This window comes from Microtus ochrogaster, chromosome 19, assembly GCF_000317375.1.
Source record: "Microtus ochrogaster isolate Prairie Vole_2 chromosome 19, MicOch1.0, whole genome shotgun sequence".
NCBI classification, from domain to species: Eukaryota; Metazoa; Chordata; class Mammalia; order Rodentia; family Cricetidae; genus Microtus; species Microtus ochrogaster.
This window is the reverse complement of record NC_022021.1, coordinates 15,881,441-15,907,551: the sequence shown is the minus strand read 5'-3', so window position 1 is coordinate 15,907,551 and position 26,111 is coordinate 15,881,441. Positions and strand designations below refer to the sequence as shown.

Below are 26,111 nucleotides of genomic sequence, written 5' to 3'. Positions count from 1 at the left end.
ATACATTTCATCTCCTTTCGTCCTTGGGGATAGATACTGAAGTAGGATTAGAAGCTCTCTCATGGAGTCTCCAGCCCCTGTGGTCACTGGGAAATTGATGTATTTCCCTAGTTAGTTGTACACTTGCAGCCTGAAGCTCTTCCAGGGCAGATCCTTAAGAGAAAGGCTCAGGTCTGCACGACACTGTATGTTTATTTTCCTTCATTGAACACTTGCTGTTAGCAATGTAAACGGGAAGTGAGATCTCCACGCCGTGTGTATGGAGATGACATCTCTACTAACCTTAATCCAAACATGTACATGAAAACCAACTTACAAGTGTAGGCGATCCACGTTCCTGGCACCACTACACACCCTACACTTTTGTAGTGTCGTATTTAATGTAACTAAAACCATTTTGCAAATAAAAACGTGTTTTCCCAGTTTGAGGTAGGACATGAAAACTCTTAGGTGCAGGATTTGATCATCATGCCGCAGTTACCTGGTGTCTAAGTGCCCCCAGTTTCCTAACTCACAGATTAATTCAGCTTTCACTTTTGTGTAATGTATTCTTATTCTATCTATGAGATACTGTACAGCATGATGAAGGTTACCAAGGTTTAACCAGGGTTGCCAGTTTTTTTTTCTGTATATGCAAAATAAGAGAAAAAGTTCTCAGTACTAGTTATTAAAAATAGCTAGTAAATACCTCAGATGAGAGGTACAGACGTTGATAAAGAGAGTTCAGTTAAGCAAGTGGTAATGATTAGTTCCTACTGTTTACCTGATGCTAAGATAGAGCCTGGGACTACAAAATTAACATTTGATTACTCCCTCCTGCCCCTATTGGCAAGAAGAGTGACGTGGTGCTTTGAGAGTTTAGCCAAAGGAAACACTTAGGATGCTGGAGCTGAGACCTGAGACCTAAGAAGAGTTGAGTACACAAGGAAGGGAGGGAGCATTCCAGACAGAAGGAATTGCAAATACCCTGTGGTAGGAAAGACAGAGAAGTAAGAACTTGTTTTGTTTTAAGCCAACTGTATTTGCTATTTATATGTGTAATACTGACAGTGACTCTTGAAGACGATTCAGAATTTATCATATTGATACTAAATTCAATCAGTTGAGAAATGAATGTCTGGCACAGTGGTATTTATCTATAGAAAAAAACAGCCCTTCTATACTCTCAGAAAGACATGCTTCAGCTATGTGGCTTTAAAATTAACTGCACTCTGTTCTTTAAAATATATGGGGAACTTATAGAAAAATAGAGTAATTTTCAGGACCAAAGAAATACTTCTCATCACATAGTCAAGCATTGCTAAGAATAATAATTGGGTTATTTCATTTGAAGCTCTTAAGGGAAAATAGGTACGTTCTGCTAGTTCTTTTTAACCAAAGTATAATTGCACGCCTCATATGTCTTTCAAACAAATCATAAAGTAGAAAGTTTAATGTATCTAAATGCAAGGAATGAGCGAAGCTTCCCACTTGAAATAGTAGTGGATCACTGAATCACTTGAGTCAGTAACAAACACAGGCTTGCAGAGACAGGGCATGCATTACTCTCGCCTCTTGCTGTACATGGGCCTTTCGTTGACTTAACAATGCTCTTTCTTGTATAACACGGCATGCCTAATTTACAGCCTTAAGTTTTACAAAACAAGGTCTTCAGATAGTGAGGCAAATGTGAGTCAGTGGAAATGGTACTTGCCAATCTGAATAAAAGAAATCCAGAATTCTTTCCTTGCAGATTGATCTTGCATATTCTAATGTTTTAGCCTTGTCCATAGGCTGTTTTGGTTAAGTGAGTACACTGTACTTATTGGAGCAAAAATAGATGCTTTGCAAAGGTGATTTTAGCAGCAGAGAATTAATTTCTTCCCACATATATTAATGTGGCATGGGAGTCTCACTCTACGATCAAAACACGTAACTGAAGGTTATGTTTAATTTCTAAATCAAAGTGTTGTGGGAAGGTGATTGAAATTTGATGATGACTCAGATCCAGTTGGTATGTGGTTTTCTTCCTACAGAAACTTTAGGGTAGACTGCCATTTCTATGTTAGAAGGAGCCAAGCAGTGATGAGATTAAAATAGTTTCACCATAGACTGAAAGTTCGTGTTAGTTTCTTTGATTGCTAATTGGATCTTTTTTAAGGTACCCTGAGTCTCAGTAACACGAACTATTTTCTTACACCCTGATCTTTCTTTTTAGGTGTGGGGCTAAATAAATTATCAATGCGTATTACCAACAAACATTGTTTACTGCCATCTTGATTCATTTAGTTCCCCAAAGTCGTAATTCTTGTGTTTTGTTTCTTTCCTTGTGTAGAAATCTTCATTTGCTTCAAAGTGTAAATTCAAAGTCTGTGGCGACATTTACTAGCTAATGTGATTTGGGTAAGACGTGGTCGATGGCACTGGGTGTGTATCTGCTTTCCCCATGTCGACTTAGTCTATTTATTTTCTCATATTGATTTCTTAAGTCAGTCACAACCAAACGTTGACCTAGAACTGGAATGCCTTTTTTTTTTCTCAGGTGTTGGAAAGACAGAAATTAGACACTTTGTACCTCTGCTCTGCCTTTCCCTGCTGTCCTTTATCTGAGCCACCCCAAAGCCCGAATGTGGGGTGTGCTGCATACCAGCCTGCTCTGCTCAGAGAAGGAAGTGGAGAGTTTTGGTTCCCATTTTACACTTGAGGAGCAGTTTAGGGAAGGAAGCACCTTTGCACCTTTTATTGTTTGCGGTCGCTGACATCACATCCTTCCCTGCCCAGTCTGTGCGTGTTTCCTGCCATTCTGTCAAGATTCTTCTGTTACTGGGAGGGATTTGCTGAAGGGAAGGAGGGAGGAAGGGAAGAGGGCAAGACAGAGTGGGAGAAGGAAGAAGGGGGAGGTGCATGTCAATCAAGCCGGCGTGTTTGAAAATGAGGGGGCCTGCAAGAGAAGTACTCTCTGCGAGGGTCTCAAGCCACTCTGCCTTCATCTGTCTGCTTATGGCAATCTCCAAGTGAGCAGAAGCCTGCCGAACCGAAGTTCCCCTTTTTAGTAAGCAGATGGATTTTACCTTTTTATTTAAGCTGGCAAAAGAGGAAAAAGTGCAACCTGTAACTCCATAGAGGGCTCTTTTTCTTTCCTTCTTGTTCAAAGTTTTGACTGTTTCTCCATAACTATCATTTTCCAAGAGCGGTTCCTTCATTGAAAACTGTAGTGTCCAGAATAAGCCTGAGATTGATAATATATAGTGAAAGTTCTTGCTGTGACTGAAATGCTGCTATATGTAGTTAAATTATTAATATTCTTTTTTCACATTTCTGTGAGACAACCAAACAGGTTACTGTGGGAATAATCATCTTTTTTTTTCTCTAGCCCTCCTGAAAATTAATACTAGAAACAACCATGCAGTATGTTTTTTATGTAAAAGTCAGGTTAATAAATAGTTATGCTAAAAAATAAAAAAGTTGTGTGCTGGTGCTGACCTTCCTAGTTCTTTGGATTCTAACTGATAGCCTTGAAATGTGGAAACGTCTTCCACAGATTGCCACAGCATCGCTGTCTTGCTATTCTGCATGTGGACTTTATACAGTGGTACATTTTAAGAATGCTCGGAAAGCAACACTGCAGTTAGTAAGTTGAATATTGCCCTTTACAGCAAGCAAAATAAAAGTTGAGTTAGCTTTAAATTTCCATCTTTCTCCATACCAGGCATATTTCAACAAGGGGCCTATTTTCAGTGGCATGTTCCCAATCATTTCATATATGTGTGTAAGCATGCACATGTAAGCATGTTAGTACATTTATAGATGTATTTCTAAAGAATATTCCCCGTTGTGTTTTAAGAATAAAAGCAAACAAACAAACCAACATGTCACTTGGCTCCTTCTAAACAGTGTCTTCCAAGTAAAAATGCTGGGTGGTGACGTGGAGGGGTGGTTTTTGCATTCGGTGGTCAGGAACACAGCCTGGCTCTAAGGAGAGTCTTTGTCAGGAGTGTCTCCCCACACGCTTGGTTATAAGTGTTTTGAATCAAGGTCTGTAGCCGCTGACCTCCTCTCCCCCCCCCCCGCCCCCGCTCCTCTGCACTCTAATCTGTTTGCCCTGACCTTCCACCTAACGTGAGTAAGCGCTTAGGCAGGCACAGCCCAGTAAGCCGATAGCAACACTGGCCTCTCTGCTAAGAGAAGAAAAGGGGGATGTGCCCATAGGGCTTTAACTGGGGTTCATGGATAGTTTTTTTCTGTGGTGGAGAAAGCCTGATTGTCTCTTTGGGGTCTTGCACATGCATGGGAAATACCATTCTGGACTGCTGCCTTCTTCTTGGGTAAGACAATAGGGAATGCAGAAAAGGTTCCCAGCTGTGTGATCTTTAGGGCCATTTCTAGGACTAAATGGGTAGACTGTTCAGCGCTGTTGAAAGTCTGATGTATTGTGCTCTGTAGGTTCTTCGTGGATGTGATCTTGGTGTCTTACAGCAGTGTCTTTAGGTTGTGAGCGTTTCATACAGTCAATATGTGTTTATATGAAGTTCAAAACTTTAGAACTGCTGCTAACGTTGAAAACTGGCTGGAGCCATCATCTGTGATAAGCACAGGCTGATCGTGGTGCTGCTCACATGTGTATGCCAAGAGGCTGTAGTAAGCTGTCTGCCGTTCAGTACAAAGACACTGGGCAAAGGAGAGTGGGTAGTCTCAGTGATTAAGCAGTGCTTAATCCAGCAGAACTAATTATATCATAATAGCCTCCGCAACTAGATAATTACCTAAACTTATATTTTTAAAAAATGTACTTAAGGTGACGAGGAATAAAAAAATTTAAAGGCAGCTAAGAATCAGACCAAGTATCTATCAGCCTTTTCTGTCCCAAGAACCTTGAACTCAAGCCAAATAACCTATTAAGTAGCCAGGACAGTGGTTTAGCGTTACATAATACATGTGGGAATTTTTTCAGGTCCGCTGTCACAGACTAACTAGCGTCAACAGAGAAGTTCAGAGCAGTGTGTAAAGTAGTTGTAGCCACTGACATGAGAGGAGACAAAATAACTGAAGCTGCAGCTTGCAAATGAAGCATTGTGGGATGCTCCCTAGTCAACTTCCATTTCAGAGCACTTCACTTTCATTATGTGCAAATATTTTTAGACGTCATTTTAAACAGAGTAAAATATAGACTTTTAATATTCTGTGCTCTTTGGGTTTGCCATGTAATTGATAATCATTATTTTAATTTTAATTCATGACCTAGAGCTCTCTGGTATATAATATCAAGCTTCTGTAATTTTTGTCTGACTCCCTAAGGAGATATGTCTCTTTTAAACATTTAAATTTAGAGGGCTGATGGTCTATTATTAAAAAGTATATAGTTACAAATGAGATAATAATCTTAATTTTTACACCACTTATTTCTTATCAGTAACCATCATTTTTGAGTATTGTTTTAATGGACAGTGTAAAGGTTTCCCAGAGGAGATGCTCTCACTGCTAAGCGATGCTTGAACATAAGATGAAACATCCCATATTACTTCTCCTGTGTTCTCTGTAGTGATCTTCGTAAAATAAGATTAAAGGATTTAGTTTTAAATTAGTTGACATTTACATATATCAAAGAGCACTTTCATAATTGTCCATCCTATTTGCATAACTAGGGACGTTATCACCTCTGCTGTCAAAACACGAGATTGTTTTCCATTCAGAAATGAATTAGATGCCCTACTTAGCATACACAGGTATATAAAGGTTCATTAACTCTCTGATTTAGGTAATTTTTCATAACAGAGGGGTGAAAATTGTCACCTAATTTCATTAAAAATATTAAGAAGCTCTTTACAAAAAATACAGTTCATTTCAAGTGTTGGGTTTTAAAACACGGTTTTCATCATTTAAATGACTTCTTAAATTACTTATGAGCTTGTTTTAATTATAAAAGCAATCCACCCCTGTGTATATGCTCCTGTATGTGATATGCCATATGCTTTTAACAAATAGTTATTTTTCATTTGTTTTATTGTTTTGCTTCAGTGCAGCCTATTTCCTTGCTGAAGTTGGAAGACCATGTTAGTTCTTAGGACACTGACTTTTTACGGAACTGTTTAGTGGCCTGCGTGGAACTACTGTTCAGTGGCTTGCGTGGAACTACTGTTTACTGGCTTTCATTTTGTTCAGCAGGAACGAATGCAAGGATTTGGGAACTGAGCTGTGCACGTGCTGAAGAAGGAAACGTGTTTGAAGGAAACAGGAAAGAGAAAGAAAAGGAAGGAAAAAATACATAATTTCAGGGACGAGAGAGAGAAGAAACACGGGGACTATGGGGAGAAAAAAGATTCAGATCACGAGGATTATGGATGAGCGTAACAGACAGGTGAGTGAGAGGCGGCCCTTTGTGTCCTTTCCTAGTGTTCAAGGTGCTAGAAAGATCTTGAACTTATCAACATCCATCAACAGAAGCTCTGTGAGCTCAATGAATCCAGTTTAAGTGTTGAGATTTTCATCTCTTGCCAACAGCAGAGAAAAGAAAAATCACATTAACCATTAGAAGTATAGATTTGTGATTGTTCACTTTGCACTGCCTCAAGATGTAAATGAAAGTTGTAATTGTATGACAAGAACAGCTTAATAAGTGTAGAATTGCTACACTGCACACGTCATCAAACAAAGATATTCTTACACTCATGGGAACTAGTCCTTTTGTGATCATCCGCGTTACAGTTCGTAGTATTGCCTAAATATCCTCTCTGCAAAGTGGCTTGCTTTCCGTTCATCACAAAGGAGAGACTGAAGTCAACTTCAAACATTTCCAGACGCTTCTGACAACAACAACAAAAAACACCTACACGAGATATTAGCTGCACAAAGCATATAGAAAAGAACATCTTGTTAACTCGTATTTTCTCTAAATTACGAATTTTATAACATGGTACTCTCGTTTTTTCCTACTACTCCAGCGATAATGTCTGCAAGACACAGTCTGTTCTAAAGACTTCCTATATGTGCATCATGAGTGCCTGCAGTCTGACTTTTTCCTTATGCTGGAAAGCGGGCTGGGGCTTTGGGAGGGTAGCCAGCCAGTTTGGACACAATGCTTTGTTGACTATCAGGTGACAGTCCTTGAGAGGAATTATAGTGGTCCTGGCACCCAAAGTAGCATTCACACAGTGGAACCTGTTCCATGGCCTTAAGAGAGTAGAGATCAGTCCCCCAACACACACACCCCACTCCCATGCTGCCTGTTTATGGTCCGGAATAGGTTCAACACGCTCCCGAATAATGACACTCACCTTCTGTTACCTCCTGTAACAGAAAAGTAAATTCAGTTTTAAAACACAATATTGCACGCACTTACAGATTATAATGAATAGAAATTATTATTTTTTTATTATGTCATCTGTATAGATGGCCTCTTTATAAAAAAGCCAATGGGCTTCCAAGAACTAGGAAGATTTTTCTATTTTTTTTAAATTATACTTTTTCCTAAACTAGAATGTCTTCTAAGGTTCACAGGACTTGAATCTCTTTGAACTTAACATTGAATTAAATGATGAAAAATATACAATTCACGAAGGAATCTATCAATGTTTTCATACAGATTGTCTATTGTTGTAGGCCAAGACAAAAAGCAATATCCATGTTAGAATTAAACCCCAATTTTGTATTTGTTTATAGCTTGAAGCTGAAATTAAAGCTGCAGTATTGAACATCTCATACCATTGACGGTGGGGGCCTTGTCATTTGGACCACAATCTGTTTTGGTTAGAGGAAAAAAATCCATGAATTAGTATTTGTAGTTTATTAAGAATATGACCTATTTTCTAGCTTTGTGAGCTTCATTTTTTTTCTTTTTACGTACAAAGAAGAACAACTGTGGGGTTTACTTGTGTGGGCTTTTATTATTCTTCTTAAGGGAAAAAACATCCATAGAGATACAAGAATTATCACATTCTATTCCTGAGAGAACAAGTTTAAATATTTCCATAGAGTTGCACTGATCTATACTTGTAGAAGATACTCTTACCTATAATAGAAGTCATAATATTTTTAGGAAGGGAAAAAGTATTTAAATTCAGCTTAGTTTGATTTTTTTTTTTAGAAAGTATTACTGATTGATTTCCTCATTTTCTTCTGTAAGATTTGGAGTCAACATATTATTTTCCTCAATCTGTGTGTACAACAGACCTTTTAATTCAACACTGTTGAAATAAATGAATAAAAATGACATTGCTGTGTTCTAAGCTATGTTTCAGTGGTTGTGTAAGATGACTATTGACGGTGTTAAAGAGCTGTCGTTCATGGTAATGTTGGTCCTGCTCATCTCTCATTTTCTGTGAGAGTGGTCAAAAGAGCGACTTGGAAAAGGGCATAAAGTATGTAGGTCACTTCTGATAATGAAAACCAGCAAATGTGCGGAGGGACCCCTAACCTGTGCTCCCTTTAAATTGTGTGTTCACATGTTGAAAAGAAAAATGTCAGCAGCTTTGCTCTTTCTGAAGCTGCCCCACTGAGGTGGCCTGGTAGGACCTCGCACGGAGGCTCACTGCTGTTTCTTCTTGAAAGCAGTGAGCACTGTTCTTTCTGCCTTTGCGTTTGTGTATTTGACCACATACAGAATAGTGTGGGCTTCTGCAGGAAAAGAAATGCTAACCCAACGTGAGCCCTGAAATACCACAGAACTTATTAGTACAATGTGCTTCAGAAAGATGAAGCTGTCTTAAGACAGAGGCCATTTACACTGAGTTCTGCCTTTCCTGTCTCCTTTACAAGTAGACAATGACTAAAACTCCAAACCAACTTAGAAACATAAAATAGTGTAATAAGGCTAGAAATTGAAAAAGGACAAGAATTCAAAATCTTTTTGTACTTTACATTTTTCAGTTTCCAATTTTATAAAGTCAATTTCTTAAGTTTCTTAAGTTAATACGTACAACAAACTCATGAGTTGCCAATTGATTTTACAGATACATTCAGACAGCTTGGTGAAAGTCATTACCAATTAGTTTCCAAGGATGGCATGTAAATTATTCTATTTAGTCCTTAGTAATCCTATTTTATAGCTAGATGTTATTTATTTATTTATTAAGTTAACAAGTTTTATTGAACTGCACCCTTCCCAAAAGAAAATATTCACTTGAGAATAGCAGTCTCATCCAGGGATGGGCAACGTGTACTGTAAACAACCAGGCTGCAAATACTACCTGGTTGTTTGTGTTATGAGCCTATGCCATCTCTGATTCAGCCTTGGCGCTCTTCTTTGGTAGACTGAAATGGACATGAACTATAGAAATATAGAACACACATGTCACTTATGGGCTGAGAATGAACGCAGCAGGGTATTATGAAAAAGCAGCTCGGGTACTTTATTTACCTCTCAGGCTTGGAATATGGCCTCTCCAAACAGGTGAGAGCTATACCATTCTAGAAAGACCAGAATTTTTAAGGCTTGAGATATAAAAAGGCTTGGCTGAGGATTTAGAACACAGTTAGCAGGACCTGAGCCTGGTGTGTGACTTTAGAGTCATGAGGGGCTCCACACTGTGGGACATCCAGAATAGCTTAGAGAATCCTCTTCAGTTCAGGATAACTGGCCAAGATGCTACAGTAAAGAGCAGAAAATGTGCAAGATCCAGTCTCAAATTCCTCATATTCAAAACAAAACATACATCTTTCAATGATGTCAGGAAACTAAATATCTATCATAACTAAATGGTTAAAAGAGCAAGACTTTACTTCATGTCTTTTTGTAGTCATATCATTTTGCATCCTATAACATATAATAGACAGGAGTCCAACGTTTAGCGATATACAAACCTGTTTCTAGTCGCAGCCTTACACTTAGTAATATTACTTTCCAGTTCCAGTAGCTTAATAGATATTACAGTATATTACACACACTACAACAGGATAACTCCTGGGCAGATTATGCAGCCTCTCTGAACTTAATGAGCAGAGCGAGGATAAACTAACGGTAGCCAGCATGTCCCAGTGCTAAGATATGAAGCGATGTATCTGAGGGGCCTAGGATGCAAAGTGATCAATAAATGCACACGTTTGCTCTTCCCATTAGGACTCACGTCCTCTCAGCCACTCTTTCTCACAGCCATCGTGATTCCCATCTAAAGAGCTCCTGTCCTATGAAAGAAAAGTTGCTGGGTCGTCACTCCAAGGGCGCTCCACCATAGAAGAATGGGCCCCCCTGCTGAGAGCTGCTAGCCAGCCATCCAGGGCAATGTGGCTGCAGACAGTATGGTCTGTGGGCAGGGAAGGAAGAGCACACAAGCCGCATACAATTCAGGTCTTATGACCAGGGTGGGTGGAAGTCGTTTCCTATCCCCTATGCATGTGATAACACAATTTTCAAGTGTGTGCTGCTGGCTGAATAGTTTTTAAAACACTTTTCACCATTTTTATCACTTCTACCTTCAAGCTTATGGTAACCTCATTTTCGGTCTCCCCCTCTTCGTTTTTCCTCTTTTGAGCCTTTGATTCTCACTGACTAGGCAGCCATATAGTCTTGGTCTTTTTCATATGTTACACATTTTGAATTTAGTGCTTGAAACAATTGGAATTTTAATTAGTTTTTATATGACTCACTTTTACAAACAAATATAATTAGAAATCTGTCCCATCAGGAAGAACCATGTATAGAAATGCTGAATGCTAAGTAAGCCTAAACTTATTTGTTCATATTTTTGTACTGAATTTTTTAGATTTCCTACTTTGAAAGGGTTAAAATAAATAAATTCCAATACTTTTATGCAACTTGTTATTAAAAGACATCTAAATACATGAATAACTACAAGAGGGAAATATTTGCACATAGCACATCTAGGGCCTAAAATAGTAAGTCGGTATATATATTTAAATGCCTCAACTTTCAAATGCTTCCTTTGGATCTGGTGCTTTGTCTTTTGTCATCAAAGAATATTCCACATAATTATCAGTGCAATAACTTGAATCCATAGTAAAGACAGTATCATTCCCCTTTAATAAGAAAGGAGAATCCTACAACGTAAAATGACTCAGGGTTCTTAAATTTTCTAGCATCCCTTTTTTGGGCTTCTAGCTGTTTCTTTCCTGACCCATGGTACATGCAGTGAGTTGCAGAAGGCCTGCAGAAGTGTACTCAGTGTGGATACTGCCTCTGGTCACATGTACAAAATGGCTTTTTTAAATTTTTCCAGCTGAATTTGGTATATTTTGCACTGAACTGAACAATAAAAATTATAACAATTCCCTCAGGTGATAAAAAAAGGAAAGAAGGAAGGAAGAAAATAAAACAAAAAAGATAAAACCCGCCTTTAACTATTTTCTGTTCTTAAAAATTTAGCTCAAGTTTCACAGGAACTTTTAGTGTGACTTCACTTTGAGATGGTATTCAGAATATGAACAACAACAACAAAAAAAAAACAAAATAAGAAAAAGGGCTGGCTACAATTTGAAATTTGGAGATTATATCTATTTTCCTAAATAAAGCTTGTTGAAATTGTGATAGATTCACTCTTCAAATGTAGAGAACCACATAGTTGAGAAATGTAAACTGATTGCTTTGGCAAAGGTTCTTAGTGACTTCTATAGTCTGTCTTGGAGAGTAGAGGTGACAGTCCTGTTGGAAACCCATTTCCTCCCATGTCACCAGAAACAGCATTTTCATCCTTGCCAGTGTTAGGTGAGACTGTGCAACTGCGATCCTCTTCTTCAATGAGGACTCCTCACCCTGCTCAGAGCTTGTGAATAGGAGGGTCAATGAAAAGAAAAACTTGATTTTTTTCCTGTCTCAGGCTGACTAAGTTTGTATATGCCTCATAAAAATGATTATTTTCCTTATAAAATATTTTAGCAGATCATAATCTTCCCTGAACTTGTATAAAAAATTATGCTGAGGTCACTCTGTGTAAAGGAAATGAGGGCACATCATGGCTATGGTAAGAAAGGTATTGATCAGATCTGAGTTTAGGCTACACTGAGGCAGACTGGAATTATCTACGGGATAGTTCCCCTATGCATCCTTATTCTTTTGCTAGTTAATCTCAGAATAATGAAGGAAACAAATCTTTTATTAGATTGTCCCAACTGTTTTCCACCTTTCTTAAATTTTGTAGAAAATCCAAGAGAGGCTAAATTCTCAACTGGAAAATGATCTCCATGTGAGAAATAAGTGCTTTCTCTACCTGCCAGGGTTTTCATTGTTCATTGTCTCATTTCTAGTTTCTGTATCTGACATCATTCCTCTTCAGAGGGAAACATCTTAAAAGTTGTAAAGCTAATTTAGTGCACCTCAGATATTCCAAGGTTTTTGTAGAAAGCGGCAATGAGTGGCCTGTTGGTCTCTGCGAACACATGCTCACACAGTTTCTTTTTCAAGTCACCTCGTGCTTAGCGCATGCAGACACCAAATGCAACATAGTTTTACTGAGAAACTAACACCAAAAAAAAAAAAAAACGGACATTGCAAATAGACCCCATATACTAAGGAAGCTCTTCTGAACTGTGAATTACAAAGAAACATTGGTAAACATTTGTACTGGCTTTGGGGGAGCCTAGGCAGTTTGGATGCTCAACTTACTAAACCTGGATGGAGGTGGGTGGTCAGTCCTTGGACTTCCCACAAGTCAGGGAACCCTGATTGCTCTTCAAGCTGATGAGGGAGAGGGACTTGATCGGGGGAGGGGGAGGGAAAGGGGAGGCAGTGGTGGGGAGGAGGCAGAAACCCTTAATAAATAAATAAATTAAAAAAAAGGCCATGTCCTTTGCAGACAAAACTCGGTTTAGCTGCATAATTTATTCATTTAAAATGCAATTCTTTCAGCCTTTTGGTAAGAGCATTATTCTAAAGTTTATAACCCATTGTACTTTTTGAAAAATATTTATAAGCTATTGTTTTTTTCCAAAAGTAATGGCTACAGCAAAAAATAAAATAAATAACAAAATTAAACGGAAGATTAAAAATTCCCCATTTGTAGTGTGTATTTGTGTTGCTCTTGAAATATGTTAGACCATCTAATGGGAATAAGAGAAACCAATTTAGATGTTTGGAAATTCGACTTTTAATTTTAATTTGGAACAGTTTAGCATAAGAAATCACTAACATTTAAATAACATTTCAACAAATGGAAGTGTTTGGAAACTAGAGCTGAGGCAGCCTCCTGCCTTCTGTGTTGCAGGGATTGGTTTGGAAGGCCCTCAGGGAGAAAATATTGGACTTGGGAGGTAAAACTGAAGCCATTGTGGGAAGGAAGAAGTTACTCTCTTCCTGTTATGACAGGAAAGCATAGACAAATGTGCTTCCTGAGTTTGCTCAGCAGGGAATGAAGGAGTCTGTGACCTTTAACTTACGCACATTTTGGCTCTGTTGAACTAGTAAACATGCTTTTGTGCCCCTTCCCCCAATATTAATCGGGATTATTTGATTCTTCTCCACTTCAAATTATGTCTCTTCAAAAGACGAAGGGCAGCGCAGCAGCCTGTAACTGCTGCTGGAGAGGTACTTACTAAAGGTCAGCTCTTTAAGGAATGTTCGGACCTGGACAGCACATGTCTAAAGTACTGAATGATAGTATTCTTTTCTACAATGTAGATCATTGCTATACCTTGCAATTGGCCACTCTTTTAAGCCCTGACAAATTGAATGATTGATACTGCCTTCCCTTTCCTTAAATAAACAAATGTATCAGAAGTCCACAGAAACAACTTTTAAAGCCTACGGTCTTCAATGGGCACATGGTTATTTGTGATATAATCTCCTATTTATTATCCGCCCGCAGAATACCAATAAACGATTTAAATTTTTATCTTGAGATCGTGGGTGTTGATTTAGGATAAGGAGCTGGTAGAGTCCTCTAATCTGTACACTGAGCCCTGTATTTTAATTGGTTTATTGTGTTGGGGAGGTTAGGGACCACTGCTAAAAATCCTGTGGAAATGCTGGTGTCTTTCACTGAAACAGGCGCAGTTTGCTGGAGGCTAAGGAGGACAATGGTCTCCTTTGCAACAGAACACACTGCTGTCTCATCATCGCAAGTGGTGCTGGAGGGTTGGAAGCACATGGTAGCAGTCTGCTTAAAAGAAGCCCTCGCTGCTCTTTAAAGAGCCTTTCATTAGGATGGCAGGCCCCGGCATTGTATAAAGGAGCGCTTGTCCAGAGCACAAGTCTGCGATGGCATTGCTTCCTCCCACTGAGAGTAATCATCAGGCCTAGAGCTCGGAGCCCTTCTAATGACAGACTGAATTAAACAAAATAAAACTAAAGAGGAATACTCAGAACAGTTGTGCCATTACTTACTGACAGGAGCAAGGGAGGGCAAAATGGAGCGTTTAGAAGGCCGTTTCCCTTTTTTCAATTAGAGATTGTCGTTACAGACTCTCGACTCCATCCCTAACCCGTTAAACACATGGGAAGACCCAGTGGCTCATGGATTATTACAGAGCACATTGTCTCTATGAACTGCTCCTCTTATCACTCATTACCCATTCATCTCCCTCAACTTAGGAAAGTGGAGACTATCTTGGTACAGAAGAGGGATGAAATGGGTGAAGTCTGCAATACTTCCATATAAAGAAGTTATGTTAATAATTTGGAATATGGAAAAATGTAAAAACATTAAAAATAGAGTTAATCGGGTATTTCCTAATGTATTCTAAAATAAACAACAATTACTTTATTACATTATGAGTTAAAAATCGGATTGCAGGATTGAGTTGTGCAGCGGTAGAATGCTTACCCATTTACAGAAAGCTCTCGTTTTGATGCCAGCACTTGGAAAAAGAAGACAGGAAGGAATGGAGGAAAGAAAGAAGGAAGAAAGGAAGGAAGGAAGGGAGGGAGGAAGGGAGGGAGGGAGGAGGGGAGGAGGGAAAAAAGGAGGGAGGGAGAAAGGAAGGAAAAAAGAATGGAAGAAAGGAAGGAAAGAAAGAATGGAGGGGTGAAAAAAAGTTTGGGAGAGGGAAGGAATGGAGGAGGGTGGGTGAAAAGGAGAGTGGATGGGTTAAGATTGACTTCATTCATTGAATAAAAAATAGTTTCATCAGGATTAGGCTTCAAGTACTGTAATTTCAGAATCTGTACGTTAGTGTTGCATCCCTTTGAGATAGTCTTAAACTCAAGGTTTGGGCCTCCAAAATTCTTAGGTGTGTGGTAGTTATTGTTTGCAAAGTTCTGTCTCTTTCATTCCTTCAGAACTTTTTCCAATAAGGTACAAGGATTCCCTTTGTTAACACAGAGCTGAGTTCTTCAGAGATGTCTCAGAATGTGAAGGGATGAGGGACAGGTGCATGGAAGGCAAAGATCACACGGTATGCTTTCCAAGGTACCATCTACCAAGCTCATTTCCCTGCCATGGGGGAAAATACGCAGACCAGTCCTCTGCTTTTAAAACTTGGTATTTAAACTGCCTGTGTAGCAATGTCTATGTGGAAACCAGAGTTCCATTATTTTTATTTTAGCTGTGAGCAGAGATATATTTGCTGCCAGCCAAAGTACTTCCCATTTTGGGAAACTGAAACATCTATAAATATAGAAATAGTATGTGCCTACTCATGCTTGTATGTGGTTCTCACCAGCTTTCGTGGGAATGGCTTGAGTGTCTAAGAGCAGCCATGGCTACAGGACCACACAAAGGCATATCTGGTTTATTGGTGGAACCAGAAGCCACTGATTTTCAGTTTAATATTGGTAGCATTATTTTATTTAACTTAGGAAACTACCTTTATATGCATATGCTCTTTGTGAGAGTTCTGCTCTCAGGAGAGTGTCTGATGATCATTAAAGACAATAAAAATTGTGCATTTACACACTCTGCTAACACGCAGCTGAGTCTAGGCCATGGGAGCTCCTGCCTAGAAGAGGGAAAGAGGATGAGAAACACACACTGTGTATGGAAAGGCATCATTGCTAGCTTATCTGGGGACTAGGTGTATCGCTTTACATAAGGCCACTGTATGTACAGAATCCCTGAGAAAGGGAGGTAATAAGCTGCCTACTACAGCCTACTGGAGATACTATTAAATGTTGTCAAACAGCCTTTGACCATTTTTTTAAAAAAATTCAGCAATGCCAATGTTCTTGTCTAAAACAATTACATGTTATAGACTATGCTCCGATTTCATCAACAAACTGAAACAGAATATGACGCCATTCGGGTTTTCTATTTGGCTCAATTTCAGGGAATGTATATTTTCACTGTAAGTTAGAATGACAAAAGCATAGAACTATGTGAACATGTCCCCTGTTGGTGGTAAGCTTACTTTTCATTTACTCGGAGTGTATATGAGAGTTTATTTTAAAAACTCCATCTTATAAAGAATACATGAACAGTTCCTCCATGTATCTAGCCATTCATCCAATAAATATTAATTATTATTTTTGTACTTTAAATTACAGTGATGAATGGAAGATGTCTCCATCTTTCAAGAAAACCATGAAACAGTTGAGACACTCTAAACAAAAGTTAATAGAGGTAGCAAAAGTGGATGGATCCTAACAACAAAACCCAATGACATTTTACTTCTTGGTATATGGAAGTTATAAGTGATGATTATGATGAACTGATAAGCTTAAGTTTCTAAAGCGTAAGTGCTACAGAGGGTGAAACTACAACAGAGGGTACTTGTTTTGAACGTTATTAAAATCACTCATATTGTTCTCTACACAAAAGTCGGCACCTCTTAGGCATAGAGTGTGAAGACGTGAAATCTGCAGAAGGGTTGTAGACCAGGTTCTTCTTCAGCCTGGAAACACGTTGTTTGAACATCAACATCAAGCTGTACTAGAGCAAGACCAAGAATGAGGGCATTAAGTTGAGTGCCACTCTTCTCTCTCATTACTGCACATTCTCTTGAGTGGGTGATATCCAGCAGTACTTTCCTTCCTAGAACAAGACAAGATGCACCTGCTTCATCATCTGGGCACGGAATTTCTGGCCTGGGAAAATGTTCAGCATTTGGCTTCTGGCATTCTGAGTGTAGAAAGATTAAACGTAGCAAACATCTTCAATGGCTTTTCCTCCAGAATTAGTTGCAGACCCTCACATCAACCTTTTCCTCATTCTATCAATGGCCTGATTTTTGTCAACATCTGCTAGAGTATAACTCATAGCACATGCTATCGTCACCAAAGATTACTCTAACAGGTCATTAAAGATAATTTATTCCCACTGTGGGAAGTTATAAACTTAGATCCTTTCCCAAAAGCCATCTATCATGTTTCTCAAAGTGATCATTTAAAAAAAACTATGAATGAAAATTTCAGAATCACCTGTTTGATTCAGTTCATTTGTAACTCAACTTCCTAAAGTCTGTAGAAGCTCTGCCATGTATAGAGTTAGCTCTGCTTTCTGCATCTATAGTACATGCAGATCTAATAATCAAGCCTTCCATTTTCACCTAAAGCCTCATTAAACATGGTTCCTAGGATAAGAAAGTGACTGAATTCCACAACTCTTTCTAGTGACTCCTTCACGCTTAGTGTTCGTTATTTAATTAATCTTTTCAGTATAATTCTTCAGCTAGACAGCAATTCTCAAATGCACAAATACATATTTATTAAAAGCCAGAACTCATCAGAAGGTGCAATGAATGTTTGCTTGACAAATATAGTATCTCAAAACCCTAGATCTTTCTCTGCATGTGTGGATAGGAGAAAATAAATATTTCTGTGTATATGTGTATGCATGTATGTGTGTGCACATGCTCAAGTATGGGAAGGCTCTAAGTCTGTTTTCTGTGTCTTCCTTAGTCCTCCCCACCTCATTTCTTAATACCAAGTCTCCCACTGAACCTGTAGCTCACTGATTGTTTAGGCTCTCTGGCCAGTAAGCTCACTGATTGTTTAGGCTCTCTAGCCAGTAAGCTCACTGATTGGTTAGGCTCTCTGGCCAGTAAGCTCACTGATTGCTTAGGCTCTCTGACCAGTAAGCTCCAGGAACCCACCTGACTCTAAACCCCTATCCCTGGCCACAAATGAGTACCACATCTGCCCTTATGTGGGTGCTGGGAACCCACACTTGGGTCCTTATATTTGCACAGTGGGCAGTTTATGGACTGAGTCATCTTTCCCCATCTTTCAATCCTTTTTTTTTCTGTGTCTATGACCATAAATATAAACATCTATCTTCACACATTTTTTTACCCTTCATGATGCATCATCAAGGCACAGAGTCAAAAACACTTTTCATTGAACTTTTCTTGAAGTATGGAGAATCTATACATATGTATTCTGTTATGGGAATTCTCTGATTTCCATAATATAAATTTCAAAATGGAAAAAAAGTCATAATTGCTTTCTCTCAAGATTCATGACAGTAACTTGTTAGAATATTTACATATTTATAAGTCCAGAATAATCTTATCTCTAAGAGGTTAAATTGCCAAAAGCCAAGTAAAGGAAGTATCTACTTTTAAAGGAAAATTATACTGAGGCAGTCAACAGTATTTAAAATAGGGTATTTCTATTCTGTAATCTATTATTCAGCAACCACACACTGTAGCCACAAGTTAGTTGTGTGGAGGCAGCTCAGGGTCTTGGGAGCAGAAAAGATAGCAAGAAGGACAAACCCATAAGCAATCAGCTCTATGATGTTAGAATGTTTTGGAAAACAAAAACTCGTATACATTATTGGAGTAATCACAAAAATTGGAAGGCTGGAATAAGAAGGGCCAGTGCCAACACAGAGAGACCATGCCTCATCAATCAACTTATAAATCATATAACACTGGAAAACTCAAATGAGGAAAGAAAGATTTTTTTTATCTGAATATGGCATTGAAAGCAGCTTAGACATGATGATTTCATCTGAACTTTGCAGTGTGCTCGGAGGCTGCCAGTGGCCATAAGCAAAGGGAGATGTCACAGCACCACTAGCAGTTTCAACCAATTACAACGTGAGAAATAATTTCAGGAGAGTAAACCTTATTTTGTAATTATCTCAATTGGTTTAATATCTGTCAGTTTGCTTTTCCACTCTGGAGAAATTTGACCTGAAAACAAAAGCTAAAAGTAAACAGCTGGATAATAATGCTACTCCAAATCATCAGGCATGAGAAGAAATAGAGATTTATTGTTCAAATGATGTATGTGTTTCTTAAGGGAAAAAAAATCCCTTAAACATTGAAGCATTTGGTGATTTTCTCCTCCAGCCATAGAAATGGCATGAACTAAAGGAATACTGTTTTATGTACTAGAAATTATAAGATCCAGCACTAATGTATGACATGGAGAAGACTAACTAATATTCAATAGTTATTGTACCTCATAAATTGGACATGTAGAAAAGTCTTCAGCAAAAGCTGTCTCTGACAAAATTTTCAAAATTTCTTTACAAGTGGATTATATAAAGCGGCAATATATTGCAGATATATTAATATATATATATATATATATATATACTGCAGTATATATTACTCCTTTATTTCAGATTCCAATTTCAAATTCTCATTTCCCCTTAATAAAGTTGACTTAAAATATATGATATCTGCTGGTCGGTGGTGGCGCACACCTTTAATCCCAGCACTCGGGAGGCAGAGGCAGGCGGATCTCTGTGAGTTCGAGGCCAGCCTGGTCTACAAGAGCTAGTTCCAGGACAGGAACCAAAAGCTACGGAGAAACCCTGTCTCGAAAAATCCAAAAAAAAAAAATGTGATATCTATATGTATAATAGGACTTAAAACTTAGGGTTACTATAAAATCTAGTGTTGAAATATCTTCATAAATCACGATCATTGAATGTGGGGCTATTGAAAGATTCAATGGGAAAATAAAATTGCCAAAGCTTACAGTGTAGTTTTTCTTGTCATGCAAATGTATTTATTAAATCTCCTTAATTCTGAAAGCTAGATGTTGAATGACCGTGACCACTTAGATAATATTGCCTTTATTCTTCCCGATGCATCCTGAATGATGGAAACACTTGGAAAGAGCATCTTTTTTTAACTGCTGTAAAATCAGCATTCTGTATCACCTAAGGTCAAAATATGCTATTGAAATAGAAATATGGACTTGTCCCCATTACAAACTATTGTCAGGTTATGAAAAATGTAATCATTACAATGCATTATTATATTTAAGTATAAAAGCTCTGAATTGCAATCTTTGTCATTGAGTGGCATATTTTAAATGAAGAGTAATATCTCAGATCTCTTTGGAAAGCTTAATGCTTAAAAACAATTTTATCTAGCTATGAACAATGGGGAAAGGCATTATAAAATACATTTTGAGTATGCATGAAGAATATGAACATAATACAGAATTAAATTTAGAGCAACTAAGAGTAGATTTTGAAGATGTTTTCTTAACTACTTTAATACAGTCATCATTTCAAATTGCACTTTCAATGAAAAGAAGCTGCATGCACTAACTTTTTTTGACAGGTATTATTAAATTAGTATGCATTATCCAGCACCTATTTTGTTACACAAAAGTTGAGAAGCATCTGAGAGTAAACACAAATAGTGGTTTTAATGATATTTCTGTCCTGAATATACTATGGTGATGATTTTTATAATATACCAAAGTCTGAGATTTGAGTACAACAGAAACCATACCATGTTGAGACATTCTACCTACACTGTGTGATCATTAAAAGCGGTTCCATATACGTGAAACTGTTTTATATCATGCTTCTGTATTTAATACATTTTAGCCTATTTCATTTAATAGAACACAAATATGGAGTTAAATCCATGCCTAAAATTGCATCTCAAATAAATGTTAAAATATATTTTAATAGAGCACTATAATTAATGATTATACTTACTTATCAATTTCAGTAGAAAGGTCTCCTGCCCATCCTAATGTCAGTCATAACTCATCCAAATGTACCAGAATAAAATTTCCTTAAGTAATATAATAATCATGCTGGGCGGTGGTGACACACGCTTTCAATGCCAGCACTCAGGAGGCAGAGCAGACAGATTTCTGTGAGTTTGAGGCTGGCCTGGTCTACAAGAGCTCATTCCAGGACAGGCACCAAAACTACAGAGAAACCTTGTCTTGAAAAAACAAAAACAAAAAAAAACATAATATAATAATCAGATATGAAAATAGAATGCCAGTTTATTCTATAAGATGCACATTAGAAAAATGATAAAACAAAGAAATAGATGGTAAGGCATTGATAGTTACTATGGAGCAAACTTGCCCAAGTTAAAATGTAGATAGCATCAAAGTAGGGATTGGAACCTAGATTTAGGAGTTGCGAACAAATGGAAATCAAAAGTGAGCTGACTTGTGCAAGACCCATTGCATTAAGAAAAAAAAAAAGCCAAATAAACTGTCAGAGATTCCCAAAGTATGAAAAACCTAGTTCCAAAAAATTAGATCTGCTTGTCAAATAAATAAATAAGAAAACGAGCACGTGGCACTGTCGGCCATAGAACTGGAAGCAACTTGTTGCTTAAAGTTTCCTCTGTCTTTGATACTCTACCCTGCCTACGTTCAAATCAAACTGTACAACTTTTCTTGGAAGTCTTTTCTGGGAATGATATGGTATATACTTGATTGGAAACACTGGACCATATATGGGTTTATGATATATGATATTTATGCCTTTGGGTGGGTTAGTAGGCAGGACAAGCTGAAGTTTAAAGAACACTGAAATGTCAGAATGAAATACATGCTTTCAGATCCGATGGGATTGGCAAGTAAAATAACATAGACAACTGGAAACAGGAGCTGTTGGAAACAGTTCCTGAGGGAAAGGAGTGTCGCGTGAGGTTCTGCAGAATGGGATGAATTGAGGAGGCAGTGATTTTAAAGGAGGACACATCAGCAGGGCAGGAAGCCACTAGGTGACCTGATAACAACGTGAGTGACAGAGCCGTCTGGGAAAAAGGCAAGCGTTAACTTGACAAATATTTGTAGGGAAGGAATTATGGACTTGTTCATAGATTAGACTAGAAGAAGACAAGGTCAAAGGCAAAGTTACCGACTTGAGAGAAAAAAATAGTAAGCAGAAGAAGGAATGACACTGAATTCTGTGTATTTCCCAGGCCCAGCTGAGGTTCTGGAGAGTGAAGGTTCTGCCTAGAAGTTACACCCACAAGCCTCCAAGTGTTCTCAATTAAGTGGCACAAGACTAAACAATTTTATGTGTGTGTTGTTTTCACATAAATCTAAAATGCCAAGTTTATAATGTCACGCACAGTCTTCAAATGATTAAAAAACAAATCAACTTCTAGATTTATAATTGGGAAAATTGTTAACCATGCTGACGTTACAATCTTAAGATACTCAAAGAAACACAATTGTTTCACCCATCATCTTCATTTCAATGCCCTGAGTTAAATCTTGTATCTACAGTTTACCGTTCTCCCACTAGCTAGAAATCACAGCTTCTTGAATTCTAGGCAGAAATCACTTTTAGATTATTTGCTTTGTCTTGGAACGTGGTTAGCACCCAAGGATCTGGCAATTCTACACCATTGTTTTAAAAAAGAAAAAAAGTGGTTTGAAAACATACAACACACACGCATAAGTGTTTTGCTTTTAAAAAATACTTTCTTCTTCCAGGTGACATTTACAAAGAGGAAATTTGGATTGATGAAGAAGGCTTATGAGCTGAGCGTGCTGTGTGACTGTGAGATCGCGCTGATCATCTTCAACAGCACCAACAAGCTGTTCCAGTACGCCAGCACCGACATGGACAAGGTGCTGCTCAAATACACAGAGTACAATGAGCCGCACGAGAGCCGGACGAACTCAGACATCGTGGAGGTGAGCATGCAAGCCGTGAGCCTGCGATTCTGCAGAGCCTCGTGGTGTGGGCCTGGCCCAGGATCTTCTTTTCCTATGTTCCTACTCCTGTACAGAGTCTCAGAACTTTTCTCCCAGCTATGACTTGCACCACCCTGCTTAACTCCTCCCAAAATGAAGGTTAAAGTGGCAACATGATGAGTGAGCCATTAGGATCTAGAAATCAAGTTCCAGGGTCACATGAGTGGGCTGCTCGTCTCATGAGTGGGCAGTATCCTCCACCAGTGTGTCTGAACACCAGAGTTGGGAACTGTGATCAGATGATATGTCATCCAAATGGTAAACTCTTGCATACTAACAATTTACTTTAAGTATGTAATAGTTTCCCTACGGAATCAAAGTATTTTTTCAAGTGAATGCGTTCCAACCGTATAATCTTTCCATGCGTCACTTCTTTCTAACTCACTCTTTTAAAGGCTATCTCACTGAGAAAGTAAAAAACAACTATTAAAGGTTGTTTTTCCTTGGGTCTGGTGGCCCTGGGGAGACAGAGGCAGGTGGATCTCTGTGAGTTAGAAGCCAGCCTGGTCTACAAAGCGAGTTCCAGGACTACCAGGATTTTTACACAGAGAAATCCTGTCTCTAATTCCCCTAAAAAGATTTCCCTCAAAATGATATCATTATAGCACTGAAAACTGTAAATATTTCTTTGCTTTTATTTGAAGTTTCAAAAGCATTGAAAATATTGGTTTTATTTTCACTTGGTAAATTGACCCGATAATAGCAATTTCAGTGGAAAAAGTTCAGTGAAACCTATGTTTGGTATGTGAAGATACTCTCTCCTTGTCACTTTTCATTGACTAGTGATTTGAGCCATACACTTTCCTGAATCCTCAGATTTAAAATTGGTACTGAAATTTTCCTCCTTTTAGAAGAGTTCTTTTTATACCTACATATAAACTGAAAAATGAAAACCAAACATAAAAGAACTGGTTAGTTGTGAAGCTCCAAGGGCTTCTGTGTATGTGAACTTCACACACAAAAGGCTGTCTCATACTACAACTCAAACATGATATATTCCAAGATAGCAAACTGAGTTAAACTATGACAATGGACTTGATGTCCTTGGACTAGACAGCTCTTCATATAATGTGGAGCAATAGAACTTTACTGGATAGACGAGAAAAATATGTTGACTTTTAAATTCTGCTTTTGTGAGTTTATAATCTAGAAGATTCATATACTGAGTTTTGCGGAGGAGTGTGCTGCATGACTTGGGTGACTTGCAGTTTGGCACCCCATATGATATTTTCATAGTGCTGTACGGAGGGACATCTGAGAGTTAGATTTCTATAAAGGCTGTGATATGAACACTGGGCCAAGAGTCTGAGATTTGCAGGATCACGTTATGTGGCAAGTTGGCTCTTTCTCCTGCTGAAGGTTTCTCATCTCAAAAATAAAAAATAAAAAACAAAAACGAAGGGGGCTGAGGATTTCAATTCAATGGTAGAGCATCTCCCGAATATAGGAGACTCTGGGTCTTATTTCCAGTGCTCCAGAAATAGTTTGAAAATCCTTTGCAACAATATAATTTCTGAAAGAACCATTCAAGACCGTAGTAAAGCTATCATTTCATGGCCTTGTATGAAATATAAGCAGAATAAAGCTCTGAATTGCTCTAAGCTTCTAACTCTCCAGCAAAATCAAGAGTCCGAAGCTCAGTATTTTGGGTGAATACAACATACAAATCTAACACATTATAAGCATATCCTGATGGGTTATCTCAGTAACATTCATTCTTCATGATTTGACCTTCCTGTATTTTAGAAATGCCAGGTGAGGGAGGGGATTTTAAGGCAGAGTCTCTAACCGATAAAGTTTTATATCACTATTACATATACCACTTTTCACAACATAGAGCCTGGAAATCAGAATAGTTGAGAGAAGAGATTCAAGTGGAAAGTGTATATAACATGTCCCCTCAAATAATTAGGTATGCCAGATTTCAAACTTTTGTAGTAGCCATCACTTAGAGTGCAGTCAGAAGAAGTTTAGAACAGATCTTGCAGACTAAGACTCTGCCGTCAGAAGTCACGCTTAGAACAGGTCTAACACAAAGTTTACAGTGAAGATAGCTTACTACTCCTGGGTGAAATTTTGAATTCTATTTATTTTAATTTAATGGAATACATTTAACTGGGTAAGTCTAATGAGGAACATAATATGTTCCATGAAGGGTCATTAGTTTTGCATTTCCCATTTGGACCATTGCCTCTCGCCCTTAACCCTCTACAAACAGTTACTCCCAAGCAGGAAAGGTTGGGGAGAGAGAGAGAATAGAACAGTGTCTAACATGGGGACCGAAGTGCAGATTCCTGGGCCACGCTCGAGCAGGGTTAGAGGGTCACAGGAAAGTGTGCAGTGCGTGGGTGTTGAAAAGAGATTTCTCCTTTTAGCAAAAAGCTCTGTGTAATTACCATGTCTTTGCTTGATAATTAGCACCACTGTTACAATGGCACAGAAACACACAAAGGCTTAGCAGATAGACTGAGATAGTTTTTTCCCCATTGTATCATAATGCAGCTTGAATATCTGTTTAGATAAACTATATAAATATGCCAGATTTAGTAAATGTGTTAAAAATTGTAATCCATTGTTTAAAAAGGAAACAAAAACAGCTATTGTATTTAAAATACTTCCTTTGAAGAAAGTCCATTTTATTTGGCTCTGTAATACAAAAACTAAATATTTGCCCAAGTGCTGGCTTATGAGGCTCTAAAGTTCAGGTAGTGTGAAGAACAACTGCCCATCATCACTGGTCCCCTGATAGAAGAGACTCTGGAAGTTTCTCTTGGGCTGCATTCCTGAAGAAGTATTTGTTAAATACCTGAGAATGACCTGAAGAATACAGATCCTACAGGATCAGTGCCCAGCAAGGTGATGTCTGCATTTGGAACAGAATCAGGTAGGCATTCTTGTTAAAGATGGAAAACCTATATGCAGAAACTGGCTTGGGAACAATTAGAAGGCAAAGGAGCAATGCCCCAGAAATACCACATAAACTGCTGAAAGGAAAGTGTATACTCGCAGTTCAACAGCACTACATGACAGCACATGCATTCTGCAAGAATATTGCAAGTGGTAATTGGACTAATGGGAACCGCCATACCCATTTCAGGACTACTAAACATAACATGAAGCCCAAATGTGAGTGTAGTTAGCCCCTGTAGTTAGCCAACAAAGGTCCTCCTGTCATTCTGCTATTCTGTGGAAGGGTGATCCAGTCTGGGTCAAATGCCCAACTGTTATGTGTAAAGAGGAGAAAAATGCAAGGTCCTTCACTGCTCCCTTGGAAATACAGAAATGAATACAACACCTATTAGATAAGAAACCCTAGTATCGCAGCTGTGCCAGTAGAAGATATTGGCTCTTATTTTTAGTTGCAAGACTGATCAATGAGTCT

At 38.3% G+C, this 26,111-nt stretch overlaps 1 protein-coding gene across 7 annotated transcripts in view; it reads left to right on the top strand.

Moving 5' to 3' along the window:
* Positions 1-26,111, top strand: part of Mef2c (myocyte enhancer factor 2C) — a 148,145-nt gene that overhangs the window by 48,406 nt on the left and 73,628 nt on the right. For 4 of the 7 annotated variants that reach the window (XM_013349670.2, XM_013349668.2, XM_026783685.1 and 1 more), the window contains exons 2-3: positions 6,139-6,334; positions 22,466-22,669. In XM_013349670.2, the coding sequence (XP_013205124.1) occupies positions 6,281-6,334; positions 22,466-22,669 (258 nt within the window). In that variant the 5' untranslated portion in view covers positions 6,139-6,280. The remainder of the gene's footprint in view (positions 1-6,138; positions 6,335-22,465; positions 22,670-26,111) is intronic. The other 3 variants (XM_013349666.2, XM_013349665.2, XM_026783684.1) reach the window with 1 other exon arrangement.